The sequence below is a fragment of the Ascaphus truei genome, chromosome 6 (assembly GCF_040206685.1).
Source record: "Ascaphus truei isolate aAscTru1 chromosome 6, aAscTru1.hap1, whole genome shotgun sequence".
NCBI lineage: Eukaryota > Metazoa > Chordata > Amphibia > Anura > Ascaphidae > Ascaphus > Ascaphus truei.
This window is the reverse complement of record NC_134488.1, coordinates 20,870,395-20,886,001: the sequence shown is the minus strand read 5'-3', so window position 1 is coordinate 20,886,001 and position 15,607 is coordinate 20,870,395. Positions and strand designations below refer to the sequence as shown.

Genomic DNA, 15,607 nt, shown 5'->3' with positions numbered 1-15,607 from the left:
TCTTCGCTGAAGCAGTGCTATTTATTTTTAATTTTGCACTCTCTTGTCCGGTAAAATGAAATGGATTTGTAAGCCTGGTTTCACTTTGGCAAACAAAGACAGCAAATAGTGATGAGTTATTGTATATAGCGTTTACAGGTTAGGCTGTACTTTAAGGCAGGGGCGCACAAACTTTTTTTGCTGAGTCCCCCCTGCCTGCTCCTCTCCGTTCTGAGCCCCCCCTCCTTACCTCGTGCGGCGTCATTCACGTGACGTCACGTCATGTGACCCGCGGTGTCATTTGACATGTGTGACATCACGTAATTTGACGCCGCGTTGCCATGGACTCGAGTGGCGCCGGCAGAGTTCAGGTAAGTTTTTGAGTTGCAGGGGCCTCACGCGATCCCCCGGCATTTAATTTAAATGCCTCGGGGGAAGAACGCTGAGCCTCTACTACCACCCCCGCCCCCCACAGACAAATCCAGCGCCCCCCTGGGGGTCGCGCCCCCGACTTTGCGCACTGCTGGTTTAAGGCACTGTACACCATAGAATAATACAGCACAGAACACCCCAGAAGAGCTTAAACAGGGGTGGCCAAATCAGTCCTTAGGGACACCAACAGGTCAGGTTGTAAGGATATCGACTGAGCCACTGATTGAGCCACCTGTGCTGGAGCAGGGATATCCTTAAAACCTGACTTGGTGGCCCTTGGGGACTGGAGCTGGCCACCCCTGGCTTTGAACCTAATCTTTAACATCTGCACCACAATGAGTGAAAGAAATGATGCAAAAGGTTACATAAAGCTGCTACCGGGGGGGGGGGGGGGGGTCCCACTACCAATACCAGTGGCGTACGGCTACTCTTGTTCTCTACCCATAAGCCCTTGCAGCATGCCATTGTTTACTTCTGTATAACATCAGCGGCATTGTGTGGTGCACAAGCAGACAGCTAATAAAAAACACAGACGTCCCTGACCGAGGAAAACCTTTCATTCCCTTTTTCGTACTAATTGTTAATGCTACATAAACACAGGGGCGCAGCGTCTCCGAGCCCAGCGGGGGACGAGCGCTTCCCTTTAGATCCTCAGCTCTTTGTTCTTTTGGCATCTTTATTGTACGGTTGAGATTTTGGCAATTAATACAATTATAGTAATGAAGGCAACTTTATTTTTTTTATTTTTTAAATCCTCTTTCTGTTTGAGCAGTGCCGGGGCGGCAAGGACAGCCCCCGGGCGCATAGCCCTGAGAAGGAGACCGCTGCATCACAGGAGCAGGAGATCATTTGCTGTGCACACCCCTAGCCCTTTAATGTATTGTATTCCCCTCCAGCAGTGAAGGAGTTAAAGGGAGCAGTGCATGCAAAATCCTATGTGTGTTTTTTTTAAATTTAAATAAATCAGTTCTGTAGAATTAGATAATACTTGTTTATTTATTTGTTGTTCAACTCTTAATGAGTTTTAATATTCCGAGCATCCTTTGATTTCTATAGCAGGTTTTAGCCCACCTCCCCAGCAGTGCAAGATCTTTGCAACACTTTCCTGTGACAATATGTTGCCGATGTTCCCAGCAGTCTGAGCTGCAAACTCCGAAGGCCGAGTCCATGGTGCAGGCACACGCCGGAGGGAGCGCATGGCGTTGCGTGCGCGTGTCAGCCGAGCGATCTGTGGACTGCAGATCCTCGCGACGGGGAGGCGTGACCGGTGACGTCATGGAGCTGGCTTGCCCCCTCATTGGGCGAACCGCTCGCATGACCCAGCCGTTGCGAGACGAAAATCAAACAGCTTTGTCTCGCAAAAGAACAGCTGCGTTCTATGGACGTTCCCATAGCCTGTGTGTTTGATCCCGCTGCTCTCGCTGTCGCTAGTGCGGTTGCTCTAAGCATGGATGCGGCCAAACAATAGATAATGTTACCTTAGTAATATAAGAATACATTGTAGCTGCTGAGTTACACTGACTGAAGGATTGATGGAAACCGAAAGGTGGCCATTTAGCGAACCCTGGGAAGCGGGATCTTGGCTGAATGATCATGGGGGGAATGAATCAAATGGCAGCTTAGGTAATTAGTTGTCAATAAAAATGTAATCAAAGGCTGCATACATTTAACAAAAGAATACATTTTTGTTGGTGTGTGTTAAAGTGCCGCTTCTTTTAAATGCTGCAGGCCATCCAGGTGAAATACATTACCCAGAACATTAGCATTAGACTGTACTTGCAATAAAGTAAAATCCCACATTAAAGTAACACATGCCCGGTAATGTATCACAGAGACAAAACATACAAATATACATTCATTGCAGAAATGATAAAATAAAAAACATTAAACGTTAAACAGGGAAATAATACATTACCTTAACATAAACCTGAAATTAGGCATAAAAAAACAGATATCTGCACTCAAGCAAAGGTTTAGGTTTGTCTCTGTACACAGTATACAAGAGGCGGCCAATCCCAAGGTTTTCAGGATATCCCCGCTTCAGCACAGGTGGATTTAGACTTTGACACTAATTTTTTACGTAATACCCCAGAATATCACTGCTTTTTTATTGACAAACATGTACTTCCACTTTTTATTTAAAGTCATTTTGATTTAAAAATAGCAAGCGTCTCCCCCTTTCTTCTTATAATAATGGTATCATTGTTTAAAATATGGTTCCAATAATTTGTAATTAAAGGTAAGTTCATTTAAAACGATACCACCCCAACCCCCACCCCCCAGCGCCCAACCCCCACCCCCCAGCGCCCAACCCCCACAGACACACACACACACACACTTTTCGACTGCTACAAATATGACCATTGTTCCACATGAGACAATGTAACTCTTTGATCCTTCGCAATACCGAGCAACGTGGGACTTCTCTATTAGGGATATATCAGACATCTCTTCAGCTTGCACCCTGCATTATTCCCTGCAAGACAAGGAGAATCAGACACGGTGTCATCGGATGTGAGTCACAAGGGAGTTGGCTTATGCATAATGAATGAGAGCTGCTCTACCAAGGGGGCTCAACTCCAGTCCTCAGGCACTCCCCCCCCCCAATATTCAGGTTTTCCGGATATCCCTTCAGCACAGGTTGCTCAATCAGTCCCTGCTTCTGCACAGGTGGCTCAATCAGTCCCTGCTTCAGCACAGGTGGCTCAATCAGAGGCTCAGTCGAAGACCTGAATATCCCACCTATGTGTAGCTGGGATATTCTGAAAACCTGACCTGCTGGGGGGCGGGGGCGCGCCTGTCCAATACCATGTGGGCACTCTGATTACTTCATTTACCGTGATTGACAATTCAATCATTTCTCTCTCATTTCCAAGCAGCGCTAGTAAGTATTATATATATACAGCTGCAGCGGCCGTTATTGGAACACTTCACGCGGTGTGTGCCTCGGAATACCCATGTCATGGCGCGTGATTTCTTCCAACCGTACCGCCTTAAGACGCGAGTGCAGAAAATGGCATTTTAGTGTTAAAACACTGACAGTGACACAGTAACAAAGTGACACAGTAGAGCAGTGACACAGTAGCACAGTGACACAGTGACACAGTGACACAGTAGCACAGTAGCACAGTGACACAGTGACACAGTAGCGCAGTGACACAGTAGCACAGTAACACAGTGACACAGTAACAAAGTGACACAGTAGCGCAGTGACACAGTGACACAGTAGCGCAGTGACACAGTAGCACAGTGACACAGTGACACAGTAGCGCAGCAGTGACACAGTAGCGCAGTGACACAGTAGCACAGTAACACAGTGACACAGTAGCGCAGTGACACAGTAGCGCAGTGACACAGTAGCACAGTAACACAGTGACACAGTAGCGCAGTGACACAGTGACACAGTAGCGCAGTGACACAGTAGCACAGTAACACAGTGACACAGTGACAAAGTAGCACAGTGACACAATGACATAGTAGCACAGTGACACAGTAGCGCAGTGACACAGTAGCGCAGTGACACAGTGACACAGTAGCGCAGTGACACAGTGACACAGTAGCGCAGTGACACAGTAGCGCAGTGACACAGTGACACAGTAGCGCAGTGACACAGTGACACAGTAGCGCAGTAACACAGTGACACAGTAGCGCAGTGACACAGTAGCGCAGTGACACAGTGACACAGTAGCGCAGTGACACAGTGACACAGTAGCACAGTGACACAGTAGCGCAGTGACACAGTGACAGAGTAGCGCAGTGACACAGTAGCACAGTGACACAGTAGCACAGTGACACAGTGACACAGTAGCACAGTAACACAGTGACACAGTAGCGCAGTGACACAGTAGCACAGTGCTGTACACATTACAATTCGTTCATTTCTGCCACGGATACGAAACAGAATCCATGAAATTCAAACAAAGCAGCCGCGATAAATACGTGTGCCTGGGGTGATTTGCCGCATTAATGCTGCGTGGAATACAGTAGCGCACACGAAAACGGCTCCGTGATTTGTTCGTATAACGGCCGCTGCATCTGTATGCTTCAATCCTCATGCGTTCAGTTTTTATGCTACAAACAGTGGCCAAGTTGTGATAGTGCTTGGAGGCACCAAATAAAACTACTCAGAGAATTGCTACTTTGTTGTTGCAAACATATCTGGGGATATCGCTCCCAATCCTGGTCCCTGCCTTATTTCTACATGCGCTCGTCCTCGCCTGCCAAATGCAACCTCTACTCCTTCTGGTGTTAACCCCTCTAACCTCATACCCATCCCCTGCCATCCTCCCTCCTCTCTCCCTTTCTCCTGTGCCCTTTGGAATGCTCGCTCCCTCTCTAACAAGTTCCTCTCTGTGCATGACTTCTTTCTCTCTCACTCCCTGCTTCTCTTTGCTATAACTGAGACCTGGCTCACTCAGTCTGACTCTGCTCTGGAAGCTGCCCTCTCCTACGGTGGCCTTTCCTTCTCCCACACTCCGCGCACTGATGGCAGGGGTGGAGGTGTGGGGCTCCTGCTCTCCTCTCTCTGTCGTTACCGAACCCTTCCTATTCCTCCCTCTCTTGTTTTTCCCTCCTTTGAGGCTCACACTGTCCAGATCGTCTCTCCTCTCCCTGTCCACGTGGCAGTCATCTATCGCCCATCTACCTCTACTCATCCCCGTCTGCCCTTCTCTCTCATTTTGAATCCTGGCTCTCTTTCTTTCTCTCCTCAGACTCCCCTGTTCTTCTCCTTGGGGACTTCAATTCCCACATTGATGACCACTCTCTCCCTTGGGCTTCCCGCTTTCTCTCTCTAACCTCTTTTTTTGGCCTTCAACAGTGGACTGCAGCCAGCATCCACAAGGATGGCCACTACCTAGACCTGGTTTTCACTAAAGACTTCTCTCTCTCCGATTTCTCCATTTCCTCTCTCTGACCATTACCTCATCTCATTCTCTTTATCTCGCTTCTCCCCTTCTCCACCTCCATCTACTCCTCGGTTCTGCAGAAACCTGCACTCTATTCCCCTACCAGACTTTGATTCCACTTTACGCTCCTCCCTCTCCTCTCTAAGCTCTGCTACAGACCCTGACAACCTGGTCAGGAACTATAACTCTGCCTTATCCTCCTCTCTTGATCTTCATGCCCCGCTTTCTCTCTGCCGTCCTCGCCCTTCTAACCCCCGACCCTGGCTAAATTCCCACACGCGCATGCTGCGTTCCTCCACTCGTTCCTCTGAACGCCTCTGGAGGAAATCTCATACGCTCGCAGACTTCCTTCACTACAAATTTATGCTATCCTGTTTCAACTCTGCCCTGTCGCAAGCTAAACAAGCCGACTTTTCTTCACTAATCAACATGCACAAGTCTAACCCACGGCGACTGTTCTCTGTCTTTGATGCCATACTCAAACCATCCTCAGCTGCCTCTCCTTCCTGAATCTCCGCTCAGGACTTTGCTGACTATTTTAAAGAAAAGGTGGAATCCATACGTTAGAACATCACCACTGTTTCTTCCTCCCATCCAACACCTCTTCCTAACTCTCCTCCTGCCTTCCTTGACTCTTTCCACTGTCTCAGAGGAGGATATGTCACTGTTGATCTCCTCTTCCCCCTCTACCACTTGCTCTCTTGACCCTATTCCCTCCCATCTCCTTAAACCTCTTGCTCCTACTTTAATCCCTACCCTCACACACATTTTTAACTCCTCCCTCTACTCTGGTACCTTCCCATCCTCCTTCAAACATGCAACAGTTATACCATTACTCAAAAACAACAAGCTTGACCCTACCTGTCTTTCTAACTATCGACCTGTCTCCCTCCTGCCTTTTGCCTCTAAACTCCTTGAACGTCTTGTATTCTTTCACTTGCTCCATTTTCTCAACACCTATTCTCTCCTAGACCCTCTACAATCTGGCTTCCGCACTGCTCACTCCACGGAAACAGCCCTCACTAAAATAACTAATGACCTCCATGCTGCCAAAGACAGAGGTCATTACACTCTGCTCATATTACTCGACCGCTCTGCAGCATTTGACACCGTGGACCACCCTCTTCTCCTTCACATTCTCCATACTCTTGGTATTCGTAACATAGCTCTATCCTGGATCTCATCCTACCTCTCCCATCGTACTTTCAGTGTCTCTTCTGCTAACACCTCCTCCTCCTCTATTGATCTCTCTGTGGGGGTACCCCAGGGCTCTGTCCTGGAACCTTCTTTCTTTTCTCTGTACACATTCTCTCTAGGGGACATAATCACATCTTTTGGGTTTAAATATCACCTCTATGCTGACGACACACAAATTTACTTTTCAACACCCGACCTTACACCTGCTGTACAAACCAAAGTTTCTGAATGTCTCTCTGCTATATCATCCTGAATAGCCTCCGCCGCCTTAAACTTAACATGGCAAAAACAGAGCTCCTCATACTTCCTCCCAAACCTAGCCCTACTACCTCCTTCCACATTACTGTTGGAACTACGATCATTCACACAGTAGCCCAAGCACGCTGCCTAGGGGTCACACTCGATTCCTCTCTCACATTCTCCTCTCACATTCAGAACGTTTCTAAAACCTGTCGCTTTTTTCTCCGCAATATCACAAAGATACGCCCTTTCCTCTGTTACTCGACTGCTAAAACTCTGACTCAGGCCCTCATTCTCTCCCGTCTTGATTACTGTAACCTCCTGCTGTCTGGCCTTCCTGCCTCTCACCTGTCTACCCTATAATCTATCCTAAACGCTGCTGCCAGAATCACTCTACTCTTTCCTAAATCTGTCTCCTCGTCTCCCCTCCTGAAATCCCTCTCCTGGCTTCCAATCAAATCCCGTATCACACACTCAATTCTCCTCCTCACTTTTAAAGCTTTACACTCTTCTGCCCCTCCTTACATCTCAGCCCTAATTTCTCGTTATGCACCATCCCGACTCTTGCGTTCTTCTCAAGGATGTCTTCTTTCTACCCCCTTTGTATCTAAAGCCCTCTCCCGCCTTAAACCTTTCTCACTGACTGCCCCACACCTCTGGAATGCCCTTCCCCTCAATACCTGACTAGCACCCTCTCTAACCACCTTTAAGACCCACCTTAAGACACACTTGCTTAAAGAAGCATATGAATAGCACTGTGGATATTCTGAACACATGATACATAAGCTTGGCCCCCTGCAGATGCACTTACCAGAACTCCCTCCTACTGTCTCTGTACGTTCTCCCTACCTACCAATTAGACTGTAAGCTCCTCGGGGCAGGGACTCCTCTTCCTTAATGTTACTTTTATGTCTGAAGCACTTATTCCCATGACCTGTTATTTATATTATCTGTTATTTATTTGATTACCACATGTATTACTACGGGGAAGCGCTATGTACATTAATGGCGCTACATAAATAAAGACATACAATACAATATAGTTCCACTTAAAAATAAATAAAAAATAATAATACTTGGAAAAATGATTAATGAGGAGGAGCGGCTCAGTGAATAAAGACACTGACTCTGTAAAAAATGACACTGCGTGTGAAGCAGGGGACCCTGATTCAATTCCTGGTGTCGGCTCCTTGTGACCTTGGGCAAGTCACTTTATCTCCCTGTGCCTCAGGCACCAACAGTCAGAGTGTAAGCTCCTCTGGGCAGGGACTGTGCCTGTAACATTCCTACGTGCTGCGCACCGCGCGCTGTACTGTAACTGTGACGCGCTGAGTGCCATTGGGAGAAAAGTCCTGTATGGCAGTTATTATCAATCACTGTTTTTGGAGATTACATATATATTAACCTCCGTTTTGAGGTCCCAAAATTTTCTCCTGTTTCACTAGTTTAGAAGGTCTGAAAATCATACACAACACCATTTTTTTAACGTTACTCCTACCCCAGCCTATAAACCCATAATGTTACATAAAGGCATGTTCAATAGCTTTCAGATTCAGAAGTCAAAATCATCATTTGAGTAGAAAAATATCAAACACCAATAGTTTGAGCCCAGTTTCTATTTTTTATCCTGAATATGCTGGAATCAATAACCATGTTTCGATGAATGAAAGCCTTTGAAAGCGTTCCCCCTCCTGGCCAATCCCCACAAACCTATTCATTTACACCGCTTCTATTTGCCTCTGTAAATCTCCCTATATACCACTTGGACATTAGCCTGTAAGCTCTTTGAGCACAGATTATTCCTAATGTTTACATTTGTTTTCTGCAGTAATCCCTATATAGTATCTTATTATCTTTGTATTCAAGTCTCTTCCTTAAATGTGGCATACATAGTCTTTGTTTTTGGTGGACACACACACACACACAGACAGACAGACAGACACACACACCTCTCTTTTATATGTGACTCAGAATCAAAATATAATGCAACCAAGGAGCCCCAGCCAAGGCGTCATTCCAGTAACATGCAGAGCAGTGATCTCACTTCCTCGGTGAGTCGGAGGGTGTGGGCCTGTCTGACTTGGTAAAACGTGGGTCCGAGAGAGGACTTCGTTGGTCAAAGTGCCATTCAGAACGTAATGCTCCTGTGTTTAAAGGATCAAGCAAACCCTTGTTACCCCCTTTTTTTTACATGGGTTTAAACCACTCGGGGGGGGGGGGGATTAACACTGTTCAGTTCTGGAGACCCCCAGCGAGGGGAAGGGGAACCCAACAGGAGGAACAGCAAGGAGGAATATTGCTGTTGCATGAGAAGTCAGAAGTGCCCAATGCTACATCCAATGTGACAAAATATATAGTAAAATACCTCAATATTCTCATGAATAAGGTTCATTTAGTTAAACTCTTTGGCCAAAGTGTTATAAGCCTGCAAGCCACGTCACAGCATGACCAGTAAGCAGCCACGTCACAGCATGACCAGTAAGCAGCCACGTCACGGCATGACCAGTAAGCAGCCACGTCACGGCATGACCAGTATGCAGCCACGTCACAGCATGACCAGTAAGCAGCCACGTCACAGCATGACCAGTAAGCAGCCACGTCACGGAATGACCAGTAAGCAGCCACGTCACGGAATGACCAGTAAGCAGCCACGTCACGGCATGACCAGTAAGCAGCCACGTCACGGAATGACCAGTAAGCAGCCACGTCACGGAATGACCAGTAAGCAGCCACGTCACGGAATGACCAGTAAGCAGCCACGTCACAGCATGACCAGTAAGCAGCCACGTCACAGCATGACCAGTAAGCAGCCACGTCACGGAATGACCAGTAAGCAGCCACGTCACGGAATGACCAGTAAGCAGCCACGTCACGGCATGACCAGTAAGCAGCCACGTCACGGAATGACCAGTAAGCAGCCACGTCACGGAATGACCAGTAAGCAGCCACGTCACGGAATGACCAGTAAGCAGCCACGTCACGGCATGACCAGTATGCAGCCACGTCACGGCATGACCAGTATGCAGCCACGTCACGACCAGTATGCAGCCACGTCACGGCATGACCAGTAAGCAGCCACGTCACGGCATGACCAGTATGCAGCCAAGTCACGGCATGACCAGTATGCAGCCACGTCACGGCATGACCAGTATGCAGCCACGTCACGGCATGACCAGTATGCAGCCACGTCACGGCATGACCAGTAAGCAGCCACGTCACGGCATGACCAGTATGCAGCCACGTCACGGCATGACCAGTATGCAGCCACGTCACGGCATGACCAGTAAGCAGCCACGTCACGGCATGACCAGTATGCAGCCAAGTCACGGCATGACCAGTATGCAGCCACGTCACGGCATGACCAGTATGCAGCCAAGTCACGGCATGACCAGTATGCAGCCACGTCACGGCATGACCAGTATGCAGCCACGTCACGGCATGACCAGTATGCAGCCACGTCACGGCATGACCAGTATGCAGCCAAGTCACGGCATGACCAGTATGCAGCCACGTCACGGCATGACCAGTATGCAGCCAAGTCACGGCATGACCAGTATGCAGCCACGTCACGGCATGACCAGTATGCAGCCAAGTCACGGCATGACCAGTATGCAGCCACGTCACGGCATGACCAGTATGCAGCCACGTCACGGCATGACCAGTATGCAGGTCCTAACATGAACGGTGAAAAGTCTCATTTTCCTCTGCTAGAGGGAGAATGTATACATTTGGCCCTCTCTGCAACACTCCTTTTGACACATATATAATGTAGTTGGTGTTGCAGTTTTGAACTTGCTGGGATTGTGTGTTGCACGAGAAGCAGTGAGCAGATCTTAATTTCTTCATATATAAATCCCAGGTATTGTACATTAAGCCTATTGCTGCCGCAGGGTCAGCAACACACTAGCAGTTCCTCTGCCGGCAAATGAGTTACAAAGTAGCTGTACTGAATTCCACCAGCCTCTGGGACCTCATCTCATTCTTGGGAGGAAGATCTGTGGTCCTGATGGGAACATGAACTATATGATGGAGCAGCCAGTGCTATCAGACTGGCATTGCCCGCATGGGATTTCTCTTCTGTGCAGAAATAACATGCGTGTAGCAGACTCACCCACTGCAGAAAATGAAGGCTATAGGAAAATCTGTACAACAAAAGACAGGGGAGCCCAATGCTACGTACAATTGACAAAACATACATGGTAATAAGCATAAAGTTAAATACTTCAATAATAATATTTATCTTGGTTATTTAGTTAAACCCTTTTGGCCAAAGCGTCATAAGCCTGCATACCGTCAAGGTATAACCAAATTAATGCAGGTCCTACACTACACTGTGAAGCTTTCCTTTAACTCTGTGTGAGGGGAAACAACCACAGTGATTCCTGTAAATTCAGCAAAATGCTAGAACCTCATTAAAAAGGTGGAGAGGGGTGAGCTGTGGGAGGAGGGGCCATCTACCTCCAAACAACTGTTTTTTTTATTTACAAGTTGCTGAATGAACAGGACCTACTATGTTTAGTCAATTGGATGTAGCATTGGTCTCCCGTCTTTTGTTGTATACATTTGCCACGCTCAGTAGCATTCCTTTTGACATAAATATACATTATATGATGTGGTGAGTGTTTGGGGTTTCAGCTTACTGGGAATGTGTGTGTTATAGGAAAATCCGATAACCTGTCCAGCGATGACACTTGCAATTCAAGGCACTTTGTATAGCGAATGTGCTGCAGTATACAAGAAGCTCAGAGGAGATCATAAGGGCCACTTTTTTTAAGCTGCATGTTTAAATTTGTTGAAAACACTTTATTAATAACTATTCTAACATCCATTTTGTAAAACGCCTCTGTATATGATTTATATTATCTAAACGAAAATAGACAGATACACAAATACACATTTTTCGGTGTTAATAACCCTATGTGGTACACACAGCTCAAATCTGTTCATTAACCCACTCACTGCCAGAAGTGCCAGCCACACATTGTACACTTCGAAAACACCTGGATTGATAAAGCCTTACAAATATACAGACATAAGACATTGCTGGCAAATATTACCTATTGGGCCTACCAACTGTGCTTGCATTCCCAGCCGTTGTGACGTTCCCGGAGACCTAACTTACTTCCTGTTGGTTTCCAAATGTACGGGATACACTTGTCAGATATTTAGGAAGTCTAACTGGGCTGTACCTTTGTCTCACTGCTTTGCTGAAATAAAAGTCACAGGAGGGAGTTCTCTGAAATGAAAGGTTTGAAGGAGCACGAGGCAGAAAACACCGATTGGAACGTGCTCCCACTCAATAGGCTCCGAGTTATCTCAAGGAATCGCCTCGTGTAGTTACAGTTTCATTACTCCAAACACCTTTCCATGTGGAAGTGCCCAGTGATCCAGCATTCAAAATCCCGCGCCTCATCGACCTGCTCCTGCCACTGGTTGGGATGGACATTTACAAGTCCAGGAAGCGATTTGTCACAGCTGTGGTCCCCTTAGAGAGCCACGCCCTCTCACGTCGGATCCTGATGCATTCCCGTATCTGAGCAGAGTACGCATTAAGCCTGTGTTGTGTTGGTGATATAATTCAAACCCCAGTGGGCATGTAGTGGCACTAGGCAATACCCAAACTAAGCAGCAGGTTTCTGCACCAACAGATATAAAGCGGGTAGGATTTATTTTGCATTGAAGTCAGAAAAATGACGTCCAGTGTAGTTAGTGTTTGGAACAGAAGACGTATGCCACTTTCGTGGGTTCTTATGTGGTATCATGCGGAGTGACCAAGAGACCCAAAGGGGGAACACAACAATCTCGTCTAAACAAGGCAAACATTTTAAAAACGGCACTTTCGATTTGAATAATGTTAGGAACATTATGCAGGATTTTAATGGTTACTGTGGTTTAAGGGCTCAGCAGTACGAAGCACAGCACGAGATACTATGAAAAGTCCCGGGAAGCGCATGTATTGGGCAAAAATGAAAATGCTAAGTGGCGCTCATCTGGCATGTAAACATAAAACAGTAATTAAGGGGGAGGGGCTTCAAACTTAAAATGCTGCTTAGGCCGTGCCTATAGTGCCATCGATGGCGACACGACGGGTGACGTCACCCGTCGCAAGTTATATTTTGCAGGGCGTCGTCATCGCATGTTTGCGGCAATTTGATTGGTTCAAGGGCCGTCACGTGATGCGACAGCCCTTGAAAAATCAAATTTTGCCGGCTACCGGTGTTCACGCGACGGCGACGTTGCTCTGTCGCTTTGTCACGCACACTATAAGCGCACGCGGAGGCAATGCATTTGTTTTCGGGCGACGTAATGTCGCCAGCACTATAAGCACGGCCACAGATGTGAACAATCCTGTGACGGACTCACTCTCAGTGGAAAGCTATGTGCAGGTGGTTCCAGGGTCCAGTAGAGAACTGACCCCTTAACTCCAGAGGTCTAGCAGCTGACACGCGCACACCTCTCTTCCCAGCAGTGAGGGCTCTAACCCAGTGAACACCTGGGCTGACTCATGTATGCTGCATGGCTTCAGCTAATGGTTTCTCTGTGATTGTTAAAGCACAGCTCTCCTTTCACATGGATGATTTACAGGAACTAGACCAGGACACCCCCCTCCTGCTCCTTCCCACAACAGTCAAAAAATCCAGCCGTCCTTCTTTCCCCATCATGAAACTCTGGTACTCCTCATGGCCATTCACAAAGTGCCCTACTCCTGAAGCAGTGGCAACAGTTGGTGTTCTCCTAAACCTTTCATACACAACGTAGGAATTTACCATCGCGTGCGGTTTGCACTGGTCCTAGACAGTTTTACTTGTAACCTTGTGCGTGCAGGCAAGGGGCAGAAGTGGATTGCTACTAGGGAAGTGATATTTGTTATGGTTGTGTAATTATGCTAACCCCAAAATCGCAAACACACCTATGCACACAGGTGTCCAGCACTATTACACATTTGTATCCGCCTACTCGGACAAAACCTTGGAAGACCTGCCACATCAAATTAGCATAAATTGTGATTATAAACGTCAAATGAGGATTATTTTTTTATTACTCCAAATGTCTAAATCGGGGGTGCCCCCACTCAGACCGTAAGAGGTTTTAAGTTTATCCCTGCTTCCGGACAGGTGGCTCAATCATTTTGATTGAGCTACCTCTGCTGAAGCAGGGCTATCCTGTAAATCTGGCCTGTTGATGGCTCTCGAGAACTGAGTTTTGCTAACCCGGGTCTAAGTAATAGGTGCTTGACAACTTCCATACACTGTGGAAATTGGTGACATATATTGCATGTATACTAAATCAAGATGTGGGGATACATTATCTAACACACAAATATGTAGGGGTCTCGTGTGCATATGCAGAAAACATGTATGTAAATATAATGGTTCTCCCATAATTCAGTCTTTGGTGTATATACATTTTTCGGTGTGCCCTTTACATCACAAAACCCGTACACTAAGAGCAGAGGCAACAGATCCAGCTGTTTCTTGCAGTGCAGGACAGGACCTGCCAGCTGTGAATGCTGGAGGTGCAGAACGAGTTCAGTACACACCCATCTCTGCCTCCTATCCTACATGTCTAGACATCACAGTCATGTTTGGGGCCTCGAGCTCCTTACACTGCTGGAGTGAAAGAAATCCCAAGTATCCGATAGCCTGGAAAATGAGTACGATCATTACTTGTCACTAACACGACACCATGGCGGAAGTACATGTGGTGGGTTAGGCGGTGGACCTATAAAGTGCTACATGCTGATTTAATTAGGGGTGATTTCCAAATGCTTCCACACAGTGTCACTACTTAATCCACTTGGCACTTTGACCAGTAGGAGGGGAAAAAAAAAAGTATGCTCCCCTCATAGTACTACAAAAGAAAGCAAAGTGCATCTGGGGTGCTCTCTATGCGTCTCTGTACTGGGCAGCAAATGGAACCTTTTCTTCTGTACCAATCACTCCTAAGAGCATATACCCGGTCCCAGTGTAGAAGGGCTGAAAGCATTACTTTATCTCCTATACAAGAAGATGCTCGCCTAGCAGCGTCTCTGCATTTTAACAAGAAGCTAGCCCTCAGGCAGGCAGGTGAGCTGCAGATTAGTCACTGCTGGCGCTGAGATAATACTTGTTCCTGAAATCTAATCCCCCCGCGGCCCTGGAATATCGAGCCTCACCCTGCTGCGTGCAAATCACTAAACAGTGCTAGGATGTTGAATGGAAAGACTAGAGTCATGTGGAGGGGGAGGGTCACCTGAGCAGCTAATGTATTGCTATGTTATCCAGATACCACCATCTAACATCAATACCTAGTCCTTGTGACCTTGGGCATTTCACATTGGCAGTCTGTACCATTGTTCTACAGCAGGGCCCCGCTCATACGGTGGGTTCTGTTCCAGCCCGCTGCCGTAAAGTGGAAATCGCTGTAAAGCGAGGCCGTACTGTATTGTACCTTTGAAAACAGAGATGCAGAGCTGTAAACTGACTTTTTCGCTGACAAATGGCACCCGACAAGGAGTTGCGCAGGCGCTAAACCTGTTGTTTAGTGACAGCCGGGTACTCAGCTGCTGAGCGCGTCATGCCGAAAATCGCTGGAAAAACGGAACAAACGCCAAACCTAATGAATATGGGTATACATTGGGAAACGCCGTATTAGCGGAACGCTGTAAAGCAGGGCCCTACTGTACTTTCTACAGTATTGCAGCTATAAAACCCCCCCCCCAAAAAATCACACTTTCTATAAATAAAAAAAACAAAAAAACACTTTCTACTTCAACATTTGGGAGGAGATCACGCTCCCAAAAACCCATTGCCGTGATGTCCTATACTTAGAAAGGTTGTTTCTTCACTTGATGTGTGAGCGGTACACATCCA

General features: G+C 47.1%; 1 protein-coding gene across 1 annotated transcript in view; it reads left to right on the top strand.

The window, feature by feature from the left end:
* Window positions 1–12,292, top strand: part of LOC142498019 (uncharacterized) — a 40,075-nt gene extending 27,783 nt beyond the window's left edge. Inside the window, exon 4 of the mRNA XM_075606528.1 lies at window positions 12,132–12,292. Within this exon, the coding sequence (XP_075462643.1) occupies window positions 12,132–12,292 (161 nt within the window). The remainder of the gene's footprint in view (window positions 1–12,131) is intronic.
* Window positions 12,293–15,607: the final 3,315 nt, after the last annotated feature.